At 45.1% G+C, this 16,944-nt stretch overlaps 1 protein-coding gene across 2 annotated transcripts in view; it reads right to left on the reverse strand.

Annotated features, from left to right (window-relative positions):
• The window catches only part of cutlet (chromosome transmission fidelity protein 18 homolog), an 88,623-nt gene that overhangs the window by 36,384 nt on the left and 35,295 nt on the right, over positions 1 to 16,944 (reverse strand). For both annotated transcript variants that reach the window (XM_089583320.1, XM_089583321.1), the window contains exons 14-16: positions 13,303 to 13,371; positions 9,312 to 9,423; positions 8,098 to 8,268 (exon numbers count right to left, since the gene is read on the reverse strand). In XM_089583320.1, coding sequence (XP_089439446.1) covers positions 8,098 to 8,268; positions 9,312 to 9,423; positions 13,303 to 13,371 — 352 coding nt within the window. The remainder of the gene's footprint in view (positions 1 to 8,097; positions 8,269 to 9,311; positions 9,424 to 13,302; positions 13,372 to 16,944) is intronic.

A 16,944-nucleotide genomic window follows, 5' to 3' on the forward strand; every position in this document is an offset into this window, starting at 1 on the left:
GACGACAACTAATACAAAAAACACAGATGCCCTCTGGGGCGTTGCGTAACCACGTGGTATAATAAAAGGAGCTGCACTCCGGCGCCCGACGACAGAGCGACCGTGTCTCCGACAAAGGCAGATGGGGCCGCGGAAAAAGAATTTCTCTCCCGAAGAAGAGGAAGCGCGGCACGAAAGCCAACGTGCCGCTGCTCGAGAACGGACTGCGACGACTTCGGTCCAATCCCGAATATCGTGCTGTTGAGCAATCGTCAAGATGTCAGCGAGAAGTTGAGGTGGAGGTCTACAGAGGTGAAGACGCACTGTAGGAAGAATTCCCTAGTGTAGACGACCAGGACAACGAATGAATGGTGGTACTGAAATAAACACTTGTACGTATTGATGACTGAGTGTTCGTTGATCTTGGGTGGGAGGGAGGGGGGGGGGGGGGGGTACTAGAGACGACAACAGACAGAAATGAAGAGTATAACCATGGTTAACTTAGTTGAACCAAACTCAAACAGCATCGCTGTGTCATCAGTCTTAGGCTTTGAACCAATCATGTTGTTTTCTTTTAGTTGCCATGTACTCAAGACTCAATTCATGGATTTCACTCTGACACTCATTTTGCATGAACACTCAACAGGTTCGCTCATCAAGCAGTACATATTTCAGTACGTCATGCTTTTAAACGAAAACATCTTCGATGGAAGCCTGTCTGGTTGGGTTCTTGAGACAGCTGAGAGAAAATTGACGCCAACCAATACTTTAATTTTGCAGAACATTTCGGGACCAACTCATGCTTTTCGTTTTATTTTTGTTTTTTGCATGGCACTGAGCCGGTCTAGCTTTATTTTGTTTGCAAAAAACCTCAGTATTTTGAAAACAACAAAAAAATGAAGAACACCAACATTTGCCATTTATTCTTTTCTAGAATTCTTTTTTTTTATATGAAACAATATTTGATATCCAAAGGCATTTGTTCGTTATATTCGATTTGAATTTGAGAATTTTTATATTTGAAAACCCCTAATTAAATACAAATAGCACAGATATGGAATAATTGTGTGAAGTTGAAAGAAAATACGAATTTAGAGTATGTGCAAAGCCAAAAGCAAAGAAGAGACTTTTTGATGAATAGTTTTGCCATTTTCCTGCATCCAGAAACAGTTACAGTTCACTGCAGTGAGCTCTACAAAACTGGAAAGTCAAAGAATTACCACACCCTTATGGATTACAGGCAAGAACATCAGTCCCTGAGTACAGTGACGGCAGGCAACATAAGCTGGAATGCAGCAGCAGCCACCCACCATGGTGGCTTCTCTGCAATGCCTAGGTGCAAAGGACGAAATAAAGACGCGGTGCGCTAACATACGAGTAGGTTGTTCCAGCGGGAACACGTATGAAAAGCAGAAATGCAGTGGCAGTTTCTCAGTGCCTAAAGGCAAGGGGATATGGTGGCCACCACTGGCATAGGACAGGGTTAATTGGAGAGACATGGGAGAGGCCTTTGCCCTGCAGTGGGCGTAGTCAGACTGATGATGATGATGATTAAAGGCAAGGGTGCAAAACATCTGAGAACTACAACAATGTGCATACGTATGAGTGGGCCGGGTAAGGGGGACGCAGCATGAAAAGCAAAAACGCTGAGACAGTCAGCCGTCGTGGCAGCTTTCCACAGTGCATTGGCGCAAAAAGGGGGGCGAAACATCCAAAACCAACGAGGATCCTGGCTACTTTTACCAGTGTCATCAACGGAGTGGATATGTTGCAAACTTTCTTCCGTGCTAACAACATAAATGCAGACTGAATTCTGGGAAAACTAGAAAAGAAACTGTTCAGACATTGTGCCTAAAAATGCTAGTCAACATTTTTATGTAGTGAAATTGACAATAAATGCTTGTGTCGCACTGAACAGTTACATTTTAAAAAATTATGCGGTTTGGATCATACATCTTCCTAGATAATACATTTTTTTAGCATTTTCATTAAAAGATGTACTATAAACGAGGTTATACTGTATTTCTACAAGAGCGAACGTAAGCCACAACACAACTCTAACATAAAAGCATCATAAAAATGAAACTGTCGGACTACCACCTGAAAAACATGATTCTGACCACAAGAAGCCTATGCATGACTGCCAAGTGTGAACTGTTTCCTGAAGATCCAAATCCAAGTCGTCCACATAATATACTATAAGCACATATGCGTCCGTATACACCTAATGAGGCCCAGCTACAGCGCTAACAATTATCAACTTAACAGGTGTCAATATTATGGCATAACAAAACGTGTCATGTCTAAAATGGCACCTTAGTCACCACACTTTGCTGCCTTTTTTGTATCCCTTCTCCATCTCTACACTAATCTGTCAGATTCAATTGTGGTCTGTCTAAGCATACAGAATGCTGCCATTGGCCAACTGCCTTGTACACGAGACAAGGAGAGTGCGTTCACAAGCACGCTGCCAAGGAAAAGATAAAAAAAAAACATGCTCACGCACAACTGGCTGCAAGAATTTTTTTTCTGTTAAAAGGAAAGGCACAGTAACTGCCTCGCTCAGGGTGGACACCTGAACAATGCCCTGGGGAAGCAATGAAGGAGGGAGTGAAAGAAAGGAGAGAGAGAAAGAGCCGCTTGGGCGGAGTCAACTTGCAGCGGCTTCCTTGAGTCTCGTAACAGGAGCATGACAACAAAAACAGATAAAAATGTTGGCTTAGGCTCTCAAGTAAAACTATGTGCCCGGACTAGAAGCATAGAAACCAGAATACTGCACATGTAGAAGACTAAAATTCATGAGTACTGACTGAAGCTGCCAGGAAGATATGAATGTTATAAAAAAACAAAAACAAAAAGATCAGTTATGTTCCACAGTATCAATAAATTCTTTTTTTTACTGTTAAAGATACTGTAGCCATTCACTCTCTCTCGAGTCTCTATGGCTAAGCCATTCTAAAGGTCATTAAGTTTATTTTTCTTTATTTTTCAGCTCCATTATCACACAAAGCAGCTCCTCTACAACCCTAAGCGCCTACTTTGCAGTGTCTATCTTTTCTTCAAGAAGGGTACCGTTTCCAGGCATAGGTGAGCATGTTTGTCCAGGCTCTATAATTCACACACAGTCACTGCCGGAATCTGACCTTAAACAAAGGCAAGAATCTTTTCTTTAAAAAGGGTACTGTTTCCAGGCATAGGTGAGCATGTTTGTCCAGGCTCTATCATTCACACACAGTCACTGCCGGAATCTGACCTTAAACAAAGGCAAGAATCTTTTCTTTAAAAAGGGTACCGTTTCCAGGCATAGGTGAGCATGTTTATCCAGGCTCTATCATTCACGCACAGTCACTGCCGGAATCTGACCATAAACAAAGGCAAGATAGAAAGAAGAAAGAAAGACTCTACACTCTCAAGTCCATGGCTGGGCCTGAGCTCTCTGTCCCTGGCTGCACTGAGACAAAGTCACACGGGAAAGTAATTTAGAGCTGCATCACTGTCTTTGTTACTGTGCTGTTCAAGCAGAAAAAGCCTGATGCAGCAGCTAAGACATGGCTTTAACAGCCTAAAAAACTCAGGAAGGAATCAAAAGACAGGACTAAGCATCACAAAAGGTGGTCAAATGGATGGAGCATAGCACTTGGAAAAAGGCATAGAGTCTCGTCTTAAATGCCATGGAGAAACAAGAACACAAGGCAAAGCAGCAGCCAAAAAATGGCTGAGGTTCAACTCAGCTGAGCCTGGTTATACGGAGTGAAAGCTCGGTTAAGCATAGTTAGACATAGTTCTCGGTGACCAGAATCTGCAGGGTGGTCTGACTTGACCTGTCGTTGTTAAAACACAATCGCGCAGCTGGGACCCGCCCGTGCCTCTTCTGTGGCTCTGTGAAACACCAAGCAGCACCCGCGCTTGTATTTAGGCCAACGCGAGTCATGTGGTTAGGTTCAGCTGTGAGGCGAAGCGAGCGCACGGCGGTGAGCCACTGACGAGTCATGTGATTAGGCACAACTGCTGAGTGAGCGAGTGCCACCAGCTCTGCGTAGCAGCCACAGTAGCGAAGCACGGTGAGTCATGTGGTACGGCGCATAGCAACTAGCTGTGCTCCTTTGAAGGTAATTTTTTTCAACGCGACATGACCTCCAGCTTTGCATGCGAGAAGTGGAGCTCCAGCTCCAAAATTCGGCACACTAAAAAGGCGCACAGGGAATGGCCAGCATGGCAACAAGAACAGCAGTACAAACAATTATATACGGCAGCTATGACTAAGGCCCCTAGTTTCCCACGATTCAGCGAAAAATACATTTTTTTGTGCAACTGTGCGCTATCAGCCATTTTCTCTTTTTTGATGCTATTGTTCTTATAGATGTTAGAAGCAACAAAAGAACAATGGGAAAATGACTAATTTAGGTTGTCTGCCCAAATATAATGTATGGGGAGGGTTTGAGACCACAAAAGAATTTTTAAAAGTACTATTACCATTATAATGCACTCTCAGGCCAACCACAGCTAAGGGCGCCCCCAAAAACACAGACAGCACACTAAAATTCGAAAGCCACGAATACGTTGACGTCATTTAGGAAGCAATGTTTCAGATGTGTGTGGCACTATAAAGCAAAAGAAAGCCTCAGATACGTTAATGCACAGTCTCCCATGCGGCAGCAGCCGCTGTCACCATCATGCTACTTGGTCTCCTGAGCTCTGCAGCCCTGCACCCGTTTCACCATCTTTCCTTTCCCTGCTCTTCTAAACTCTTTCAGTGCCTTCTACTTCTCAGCGACTCGCATCGCCTTCTTTCCAACATCCATAGCCACCTTCTTTGCACTTGCACGCTGTGAGCTCTCCTCCAAAATCACTGAAAAGCTGGCTTCTTCTCGCGCCTCGCTAAGTCTGGTGGCGAATTTCATTCTAGCTACCGTTATGAGACCTCTAAAAAAAATCATAATTCACATTATATCCATAACCTGGTTCCGCATATGTAATGCAAGGCGCATTCTGAAGTATTATTCTTCCCACAAAATATTGCAGATACCGTCCTCTCAATTCACGAAGTTTTAAATTTTCTGCCGCAGAAATACCTTAACCCTTACTTAATGTCCCCTTGGGATGCAGTGAGATGAATCCCCCAACTTTTGTTTTTCTTCGCTCATATATTTTTTCTAGTTGTTTTGGGCAACACTGGCTCAAGTAACGAGGCACTGAAGGCAAAACAAACCAAGCTGGGAAAAAGACACCGAATCCACATCCCAAAGTACCCTATGCCGGATCGGCTATGATTGGCCACCAGATCTGTGGACAAATGCAAAAACAGTACCTCTGCGTCTGGAGAAAAGTGGCAGTCCTTATCATTTAATATGTTTCTTCAAGTTTGCACAACCTTTTGTGGAGCAGTGTGGGTGCAATTTCAGCCACAAACAGTGAGTTAGAGTACTGTTTAATTGACAGCAGTTAGCAGCACCACCACTTATAAAAGATCGCTTTTACAGCAGAAGTTCTCGATCTAGCCTTGGGGAACCCCAACAGCTTTCAAAAAACACCGAGGAACCTCGCGTGTCTTGGCTTCCATCCCTACCAGACTGATATGCATGCAGAAAAGAGCATGCAGACACATGGCACATCAAGAAATGCCTAAATTCAATAAATAATGACTGGCTGTACAGTGAAACAGCCCGCAGTGAAAAGTTAGTGTGATTAGTTCCAAAAAAAAAGGGGGGGGTAAAAAAGGGCTAAATAAAAGGTGGGGATTGAGGTATGCATGGACTCAGGTGCTTGGGGAACCCCAAAAAGCACTCCATAGAACCCTGAACCCAGTTTTAGAACCCCTGCTTTAGAGCTTCCATCTAAATGTTTAAATTAGGGGTGTGCAAATATTGAAATTTTCGAATATGAATCGAATACAAATATGAAAAAAAAAGTCCTTCGAATATCGAATATCTGTAGTAGGAAACAATATCAGAAAAAGATTAAATAGGCTAATGTCTTTGTCCTTGTTTGTTTTTCCAAATAGTTTATGGCCTTGGCAACCGAAATAAACAAAACTAGACTGACTTAGCAGCATGCATGAATAAAATGATGCGCACAGAAACGTATACTGCTTGTTTAGACAGTATAACATTATGAAGCTTGTGATGTGGTCACACATAATGAGTTTCAAAATTAAATCCACGAATCACACATGGTTGGCAACTAAAGTTAACATGGTGGGTAGTAAAAACTCATTTATTATGGACTTCAAAGGACCAGAAGAAATGCCCCAATTACCCAAAGGTCGAGTTATAAAATGCCTCTCGCCCACCTAAAATGAAAATGCTGAAAATGTGAAAATGCAGTCAGGCCACGAGAGGACGCTCCATCACAGAAATAGCAAAAAGCTCGCGACTAGAGCAAAATTCAGCAAGCTAGAAGAACAACGCAGATATAAGCGAGGAAAATATACATTGGTGTCAGAATGGCGCAATTGCCTCTAAAAAGGAAAAGAAATGACCGATGCACCATTCAGTGTCTGAAAGCGGTGCTCAGGTGGGTTCTGAGAGCTGCCAAATGCGCAGCAGAGAGCCACAGTCACTGCAGGCGTTGGCGAAGCTCAGAAACCGAAACTACATCACGCGCCGTTACGAGCACATCAGAGATGCGCGGGTTGCAATGCGCTATGCAATGAATGGGATTTTTACTTGACTGCTTGCCCTGCTGTTGACATCTTGACTCTGCCCCACTTTGGGACCACCATGTGACAGTCTGCAAGTGAGCTTTCCCACATATCATAGTTGACTCCAAAAAAAATGTGGCAGAGCTCATGCTAGAAGAGTCGTGAAGGCGACAGCACAAGTGCCACGAGTGTGGGCATTAAGCATGAAACACATTATGGAAGGATCAATTAAGAAACTGCGTGCTCACACATTCTGACCGTTCAAAGCAGGAGGCTGGCCATTTTGCTTTCAAGTGTGGTATGTGGGAAAGCCCCCTTGCGGAATTTCGTATGAGGCCCAAGCCTAGCAGCGTCCGAATGTGATCAGCCCACGCCATAGGCGAAGAAGTGAAGAGGACGTCTTTGTACTGTTTTCTCAATATTTTAAACTCAAACTTCTGATTATCAGCCCAGATATGGTAATATTGCTATGGGCGGATGTATGAAAGTCAGAGTGGTATTCGATCGCTGCTGAATATTCCGAAAATTCTGAATACCAATGTGAACCGAATAACTAACATATTCAATCTGTTTGGTTTGGTTTATGGGGTTTAACGTCCCAAAGTGACTCAGGCTATGAGAGACGCCGTAGTGGAGGGCTCCAGAAATTTCGACCACCTGGGGTTCTTTAACGTGCACTGACAACGCACAGTACACGGGCCTCTAGAATTTCTCCTCCAAAGAAATTCTAGCCGCCGCGGCCGGGATCAAACCCGCGTCTTTTGGGTCAGCAGCCGAGCACCATAACCGCTGAGCCACCGCGGCGGCCATATTCAATCTGTTGCCCATTGCTGTTGCTCAATCTGTTGCCCATTGCGGTTATGGTGCCGAGCACCATAACCGCTGAGCCACCGCGGTGGCCATATTCAATCTGTATATGAAATTCGAACATTCACACACCCCTAGTTTAAATGTTCATGACACAACAATGCACACCCTCAGAGTGCCATGCACAAAAATAACAGACTACACAAACAACAAAATGATGACACAAGTGCTGTCTGAATGTCAAAGACTCTTCAACAGACTGGAAAGGTAGGCCAGGTAGCAGCTGTGGTCAATGTCAGTGCACACCACAGATCAGTGTAAAACCATATAAAACAAGCCACAACCTGCCAGCTAGCTGGGATCTGTTTGCCCACTTAGTAAGCAATGGGCAACAGTTGAGAAGTGCACTGCATAGGCAGCAGCACAAGACAGCACTGCAAGGTAATCTAAAATACCGGTCCTGTATTAAATGCTCCCATGAAGATTAAGCAGCACAGTGACTGGCTTTTCGACAAAACTGCCACTGAACTACCAGATGGTGTGGTGCTCATCTGCTCATCACACTGATATCTTTTCACGCTACAGCATCTTGTTTAGGGGTACAGCCAAACTAGCCCAAGGATCAGCTTTGTTGGTTTTTTTCAGTATGGTTGCAGGTGCCACCCACGTACCTCAATAAAGGAGTTTTGGAAGGTCATCTTTGTGTAGGGCACGACTGAGAAAACTCGATGAAAGGCCGGTGCCACAAATGGCAGGTACGGATACAGCGAATAGTTCTGCAGCCGGTGCACCGTGGCCAGGAGCTCATCTGTGAAGCACAGCCACTCGGGGCCTTCGTGGATCTGTAATAAAAAAAGGGGGGGCATTGACAGGATTTGTTTTTGCACAAATGCACTTGTCTCACGAAAATTTGTACATTCAAACAGGCGCGCATCACAGAACTGATGGGCTAGGAACTACGGGCCCGTTTCCTTTCAATTAAAAACCTCAATGAAGTGAAAACACTGACAGAAGAAAGAACACTTTGGCATCACTCTCATGATTCTTCCTTCCTCAGGGATACCAATGTCCTGGTTGTAGATTGCAGTTTCAGTTTCGAACCCCCCATAATTATAACCAGCTTACAGTACCACTGAGCAGCAGCAATGCTCCTGCTGTTCTTGCGGCATTCTTAAATAAACAAATGCCTTTTTTTCCCTGCGCATGTTTGTCTAAACACGTGGTGTCAGAATTGGGATTCAAACCCACGCCCAAATTCATATCTGGGCCACATCCTGTTGTGCACACTGGGTTGAGCCTGGATCAGGAGAAGCTGGGAGACACTGCTGCAGCCAAACAATTACCATCCCAAAGCCAATGAAACCCCAACAAAGTTTAACCACTGCAGAGAAGAAAGCAATGCCCACCCAAAAGATACCAAACACAGAACTTGTAACTGTCGTGATTATAAAGAAGGGGAGATGTAGTGTGTAGTTCCAGCTTCAGACAGCCCATAACTATAACTAGCTCATAGTGCCACCGAGTGGCAGCTATGCTTCCGTTGTTCTTCCATCGTTCTTATATAAACAAACGTCTTTTGTTCCTGACCATGTCCATGTACACACACTGGTCATCTAAAGCTTGTTAATGAAGGCGTACTTTAAGAATAGCAACATGGCCATTCATGTCCGATGATAAATATGAGTAGAGACCTGTACCACACATTATCTCAGGTACAAACCAGGGTTTATTTTGATGGACATTTAAATGCTCCTTCGCCTCATCTTGCCTTACCTTACACCTTACACACCACTTGTTAGTGTAGTGCGTCACGTTACTTCTGTGCTGGAAAATGATTTCACTCATGCCTGTTGTAATTTCCCGATACTCTGGCACCCAAACTCACCAGTTCAAAACGGGGATCCTTGAAGTTGACATTGACATAGTTATCAAAGAGGGCCTGAATGACCTTCTCATAATCTCCAAACCCTTGTGCTGAGCGGACCAGGGAGTCAAACCTACAATGGCAAACGTCATTTGAAATTAACACAGGGTTCTACTAATAACAGAAATTTGTACAAAATGCAAGAACTTTTACCTGATAGCAGGACAAAAGTAGACTTGTCATGATGATTAGGTGCTATGTGTTATTTCATTTCTTAGTGCCTGCTTTCACAATTGGTTGTATGATACTTTGCTTTTCCCAGTACTGTATGTCAAACTACTCATTGAAGACTATGTAAAGTATTGGCAACAAAGCACTTCATCTTTGCTTCTCCAGACAGAAATTTATAGCAACGGGCACTGAATGGTGACTCTTTCCAATGTGTATAACCACAATTTTGCATTTTTCCAACACAGGTTAGTTTTCAGAAGTCATACTAAACAATGGAACACATTCATGCCATCAACCACGTTACATAAAAACCTAAGGAATAAAAGAAGCACTACGCATGACAAAACAACTTGTTGGGTAAGTTGGTTTCTGAATGCCATGGTTACAGTGCGACAGATGGGACGCAGAAGGAAGGACACAACACAGCGCTCGATTCAGTGCACTCGATTCAGTGCAAACATCTACAGTAATGTAGACATTGCATAACCAAGGTATTGGGGAAGTACATGTATATGTCAGAAATTGTCTACTTGGAATGCACAACAACGGTAGTTCTCGATAAGAGATGCTAGAAAATATCAAATCTATATGCCAGGATAGACGTCTCACTCTTTCATTTGCAGGTGCAGGTCCACATAAAGGGGTTATACTGACAACAAACAGGTGCAGTGTTAATGAAGAATGCCTCAGTGGCTTCTATTTGGTGATGACTTTGGCTATAAGTGTTTCAAGGGATGGATTACAGCGCATGCTAGAGGGCCTAAGCATGCTAAGTGCTATGACGGGCTTGAAAATCAATACACAGGAAACTAGGTTTGATTTGATTTTGATTTATTAGGGTTTAAAGTATCAAAGCGGCTCAGGCTATGAGGGACGCCGTAGTGAAGGGCTCCGGAAATTTCAACCACCTGGGGTTCTTTAATGTGCACTGACATCGCACAGTGCACGGGCCTCCAGAATTTCGCCTCCATCAAAATTCAGCCGCTGCAGCCAGGATCGAACCCCCGTCTTTCGGGTCAGCAGCCGAACGTCATAACCACTGAGCCACCGTGGCGGGTTAGGAAACTAGGGTAATGCTTAACAGTCTTGTGAAACAGCAACGCTCGGTGACAGATATAAGGGAGCAAGCGGTAGGGTATAGTATGGTATGGTTAAGGCACCTACTTTCCCGCAGTTTTTTGCGGCATCGCGGACTTATACATTTTTCTCAGAATTGTGTGTTCGCAGCCACATTCTCTCTTTTGACGCTATCTTGTTACGGACATCAGTAGGAATGATGGTACGATGGAAAGATGACTTTTACCTCATTTGCACAAACATAATGTGAGCGGGAACTCCGAGAACTCATCAGAATTTTAAAAGAATTATCATTACGGCTATAATGCAATCTCAAACTGTTCAAGTCAACCGTGGCCAAAGGTCTCCAAGAAATACGCAGACGACATGCTAAAATACAGAAGCAACGGATACTACATCCACATTATTTCAGACATAACGCTTCAGATGTGCACGTGATAATCGAATGAAGCCAAGCCTCCGATACTTTAGCACGCAGCCTCCCACCCAGCAGCAGCCGCCCCTTTGCCACCACTGGTCAGTGTTTTGATACTCCCAGTCCTGCGCCCCTTTGCTCTCCCTGCTCCACTCCTCTTTCAGTGCCTTCTCAACAACCCACACCAACCTCCTTTGCACTTGCACGCCGTGCACTTTGCCCCGAGATCTTTAAAAAGCTGGCTTTTCCTAACAGCTTTCAAGCCTGCTGGCGAAGGTCGCTACAGCTACCTTGAAAATCTTGAGAGCAAAAAAAAATTCACAGACAATTCATATTTTGGTTGCAAAGCATTAGTTGATGCCTCACATGGAACTTTGCGGATTGTTTGTTGGCAGCTCGTGAAATTTAAAATTTTCTGCAGCAGAAAGTTCCCGTGTGGTAGGGTACAGTTTGGTACGGCACAGTACGGTTTGGTTTGGTTTATGGGGTTTAACGTCCCAAAGCGACTAAGGCTATGAGAGACGCCGTAGTGGAGGGCTCCGGAAATTTCGACCACCCGAGGTTCTTTAACGTGCACAGACATCGCACAGCACACGGGCCTCTAGAATTTCTCCTCCAAAGAAATTCTAGCCGCCGCGGCCGGGATCGAACCCGCGTCTTTTGGGTCAGCAGCCGAGCACCATAACCGCTGAGCCACCGCGGCGGCGTACGGCACAGTACGGTCACCCCAATCGAAATGGAGCTACTAAAGGCAGGAATCGATCCTGTGACCTTGTGCTCACTAAGCAGCCAAATGCTACAGCCACTGAGTCACCATGGTGGGCTACATTGATGGATTTGACCTATCTAGGTTGGGTATTCATGGCAGATTCAGATCACACGACAAGAATGAGCAGGAGGACAATAATGGGTTCGAATGCATTTGGCAGGTAGCAATTTGCTGATACTATTCATAAGGAAAGTATAAGACCACCACAACCTGCCAGTACTCACTTATGGAGCCAAAACTTGAATGCTAACAAAAGAGCTTGAAATGAGACTAAGAACAATGCAGCGACTGAAACTGAACGTTATGAGTGAGAATGAGAGCAACATGGATTTGGCAACAAAAAATGATGATATTCAAGCCCAAATTAAGATGAGAAAACATAGCCAAGACATACTGCCAAGACGTATAGTCAAGGTATATTTGCATCATAAGAGCATTTTTGTTCCTAAGAAGTCGACAAAAATTTGGTGGGTGCATTCATTATGCAGGGCAATAGTTGACAAAAATTTGCGGTCGCGAAAATTGGACAATAAAGCAGGCTGGAAGAAAAGGAATCACATCTCAAATGACTTTCCAATGGACTGAAAAGTTTGCACTGAAATTAAGACGAAGATATGTGTGTTTGACAACGCGAATCAACAATGCAAATCAGCATTTTTTTTGTCTATTTTTTTTGTATCACACCTTAAAGCTCCTTGTAAGTTTCAAGTTTTTATTACAGTGCAAACTCTTTGTATGTTGTGGGTGCCATCTATGTTGTGAATTGCTCTATATTTTGTATGATCTGTTTACTTTCTTCACTGCTGTGTAACGTGCCCTTCCTACTTCAACCTAACCATGGTCCACAGCATGTCTGCAAATAGATAAAAATATAATAAATGACTTGCGTCATGGAAAGATGGTTTGGCCAACAATATGAACAGCTCCGACCTGGTGAAGCCTCCATGTTACAGGAAGTCTAGGCAGAGTCTGGACAGGACAGTGTGTCGCCAGCATGGCCATAACAAGTCACAAAATGTCCCTGAATCAGGACAGCCGTATTTCAGGGCATCACTGATGGCACTCAGTGATTTCAATGTGCCTGGTGTAACACGCAAGAATACGAGTGTGTGCGCACCTTCGAAACGCTAAAATGTTTCCCTGCGGCACAGCTTCCACATAAATGCACACAGGATGACAATGAAAGTGCATTTACGACAAAAGGACAATGATTACTTTTGGCAACCGAAACAGCAGGTGCATTCCTTGTGCAAGTGCACCAGTTATGTGAGTAAACAAGTTATACATTCTGGCAAACAGATGAAAGTGGTAGAGTAGATGCCATGGGAACGGGAAAGTAGTCAAGGGCAGCATGTAATCAGTAAAGTTATGCCACTGATAATCTGCAAGGACAGACTCTGTCCACGACTGGCGTCAGACTTGAGTAGCTGTAGATCGTAGGGAAAGGACTTTGTCAGTGGACTTCACCCAGCTACCTCCCCGACAGTGACAATGCTCACATGCAAAATAAACAAAATTACCGTTCGCCATCAGGATTCTTGACTGCTTTGCCGAATGCATCTTCGTTGAGGTTGTGGCGAAATACTTTCCTGGAAGAAATATGAAAGTGCAGTTTAAGCATCCACCAGCAAAACCAGCTTCATTCATAAACACATGAACTTCATGAACAGGGAGACTCCACAGGATACATTTAAAATTATAACTCCCATTCGCATGGTTTAGGACACTTGCAAGGAGCATGCTTATTTTTGGTATCGCAAAACACTGCTAAGGCGCACTCGCTTAAGCGGTAGTTCTACTTAAAGGGTCCTTGAAAGGGGCTCTCAATAAGTTGTGGTATGCTAGGATGCTGAAGGACGCTGCTTCACAAATGAAGAGCAGAGAATTTAGCCGGCGTTTAAAAATCGCTGGCATGCTACTCTGCGTAGGGAGGGGAATTTGGGAGATAAAGACAGAAGGAGAGCAGTGTGGAAGAGGTAAAAAAAAAAAAACGAAGATAAAATGCAGCCATGAAATGGGTACTAAGGATGCAATGGCGAGTATTGATGTAACCTATGGAGTGATGGAGTGCATAGTCCGTCAAATGGGCTGACGAAGTTCAATGGAAGCTGAGTTATGTGCAGTCAAAATTTGAACTCCCGCGTCTTCCGAGTGTTTCCCTCTCCTCTCATCAATTTCTGCTCGCTGAAACATCGGTGGTCCTCCGCCGACCCCACCCACTCAGCCCTGGCATCACCTCCACTGGCTGAAGACGTGCGCAGGAATTCCCCGGGGGGGGGGGGGGCTTGCCGGAATGGCCGCAGCCATAGTAGCTACATGACGTCTGAAAGAGTTGGCGCAATGAACCAATGATAACCCCCAGCTGCTGACATCATTTGCATGACATGAAGTCGTATGCCATGTTTCGCGCAAAAGCCCGGCACTGCTCGTTGCCGCGAGGTGCGAAAGCGGGAATTTTTAAAAAGGTATTGTAAATTTTACACTAATTTTTGAGGTCCAGTATGCGGCATGAACGCTCAGTGGCCTGCACTCTACATAATGCAAGCATTTTATAGCCAAGCTCGAACACCCTTTTCAGGGACCCTTTAAGACATAGTTACATGAAATCCTCAACTGAGCTTCCATTAAACCTCATGCATTTGGTGTCCACTTATGATGTAGTGGCTTACAGCAAACATCTCAGTTAGTGTATATCTATCATCGCGTACAAGGCTGAAAGGGTGTCTTGTAAAGCATCCATGAACTATGCCGCACATCGCAAGGAGGCTTCACCGCTGCTCCTAACACGTAGATTGCGATGTTGCGTTGATACTGATGTGGCGTAGCACCCAAAAAGCATGATTGCAAAACACATCCCCCCCCACCCCCTATTCACAGGCGCCAGTGTCCGAGCGATCCTGGTGCAAGCAGTGTGGACGTGCCCATCACCACAGCTATCACTTAATGTCACTGTCACGTGACTTAGCTATTCCTTAGTTAAGGCTAGCAGCAGTAAAGTTTTGTTTTCCTCCATGTGCTCCAGCTGCTTTGCTGGCTGGCTGGTGTCACTTCACAGATGTGCTTTGGCTTCGTTGCACTGTCATGATATTAGCGCCATCATGGACTGCATGCTTCCAGAGTACAGTGCTTTGACAGTGCCCTCACACCCCAGCACGGCTCATGTCGAGGCGAAGCTCCAAGTGTTTACAATGGAGGTGAACCTCGACATTATATAGAATATTGAGTGTGTTTGGTTTGGTTTGTTGGGGTTTAACGTCCCAAAGCTACTCAGGCTCTGAGGGACGCCGTAGTGAAGGGCTCCGGAAATTTCGACCACCTGGGGTTCTTTAACGTGCACTGACATCGCACAGTACACAGGCCTCTAGAATTTCACCTTCATCGAAATTCAGCAGCCGCAGCCGGGATCGAACCCGCGTCTTTCGGGTCAGCAGCCGAGCACCATGGCCACTGAGCCACCGCGGCGGGGCTGAATATTGAGCGTGTGAAGAAATCCGTGGTGCACTTGACAAGGACCTCCCACAAACAATTGTGTGTTGAGTGTGGAACAACAGAGGGCCTCCTTCCACACTCCACACACCATTAGTGCAGCCTCACAACTAGTAGCTGCTAGGCTGCCTCGGCAGACAAAAATAACTGATTTCTGTGGTCACATGAATAAAAGCTTCCATGTGTGCCTTCTTTCATAGAACCGCTCAGGCCTTCTTTCACAGAACCACTCAGGTATCACCCTCTACCTGGGCAGTGGATATAGCCAAACCTCATCAGAGTGAACAAGTAAAAAATTGTAAGATAGTAGTTCAATATAGTCAAAATTTGTAATATAGAATTAAGCCAATAAGAGATGCAGGAGAAGCACAATTTAGTCATTGAAAGGATGGCAACTGGGAGAATTCTTTTCCAAAGTTTAGCGCTGTTTTTAAGCCACTTGCGGCGATTGCGGAGGCCGCAAAAAACTGAGCAACATGCACCAGTTAGGATGGCTTCCCCACACAGCACTGTCAGCACACGGCAGCAGCAGGCTAAACTCCACCTAGAGTGGCTTCCCGCATTACAGTTGATGTGAGCATAGTATGGTTTCTGCGAAGCTACAACTGACCATGCTGCCAGCTCCGGGACATTATTGACGGACGCAAGGCGCATATGCGGTGGCAACCGCCAGGCTACAAAATACTCATGCTGCTATTCTTCGATGGCAATGTTGGCAAGTGCAGAAAAATTGTGAACCGTGGAGCCAACACCAGCCGCCTGTTATCCGAGCGTGCACAGCTTAGTGCTTGGCTATTCGATACATCCATTTTATGGTGAACTGTGTTCACTTGACTTATGGGGGTTTCACGTCCCAAAGCGACTCAGACTATGAGGGACACCGTAGTGAAGGGCTCCAGAAATTCTGACCACCTGGGGTTCTTTAACGTGCACTGACATCGCACAGTACAAGGGCCTCTAGAATTTCGCCTTCATTGAAATTCAGCCACTGCAGCCGGGACCAAACCCGCATCTTTCAGGTCAGCAGCCAAACGCCATAACCGCTTTGCCCACCGCTGGCCGGTCATGGTGGTGGCACCATCCACATGTGGCCACAGACCAGCTAGACTTGGCCGCCTCAGGATCTGCTGGCTGGCCGAGTACAGAGCCTCCCAGGTGGGGGTCTCTGCTTACATGGGAGCTCTCTTTGCCTGAATGTATGCTTGGCAAGCAGTGTGACAGTTGCTGGCAGGTAGACTCAGTGCCATCAGTGGCGGTCCTAAGAGGGGGGGGTGTCGCCCCCCCCCCCCCCCCCCCCCCTCGTGGTCTTGCAAAGTACACCTTGAAGAAGTTTTAATGTTTCTTAGACTTGTGGCTAAAGGCACCGACCACAGACCAAAATGTGTCATGAGATTATGGCGGAAATGAAATGACTGTACCTCAGACTGTCAGAACTGAGCACTGCAATATCTAAGAAACAGTGATTTACAACTTTAATTTGCTATTGAAAAGCACATGAAAAGCCATCTTGCGGTGAAACACACCATTACCAGTGTATCCCACAATGTGACATCTTGGTAAAAGATTGATTTGTTTTGAGTGCACAGTGCTTTTATCTTTCAAGAGTGTTAATCATGTTTTATTATTGTTAACACTCCCTCCTGTGCACCCTTTAATTAAAAGCAACGCTTGTTTCG

Source organism: Amblyomma mixtum, chromosome 3 (assembly GCF_055824585.1).
Source record: "Amblyomma mixtum isolate Tamu chromosome 3, ASM5582458v1, whole genome shotgun sequence".
NCBI classification, from domain to species: Eukaryota; Metazoa; Arthropoda; class Arachnida; order Ixodida; family Ixodidae; genus Amblyomma; species Amblyomma mixtum.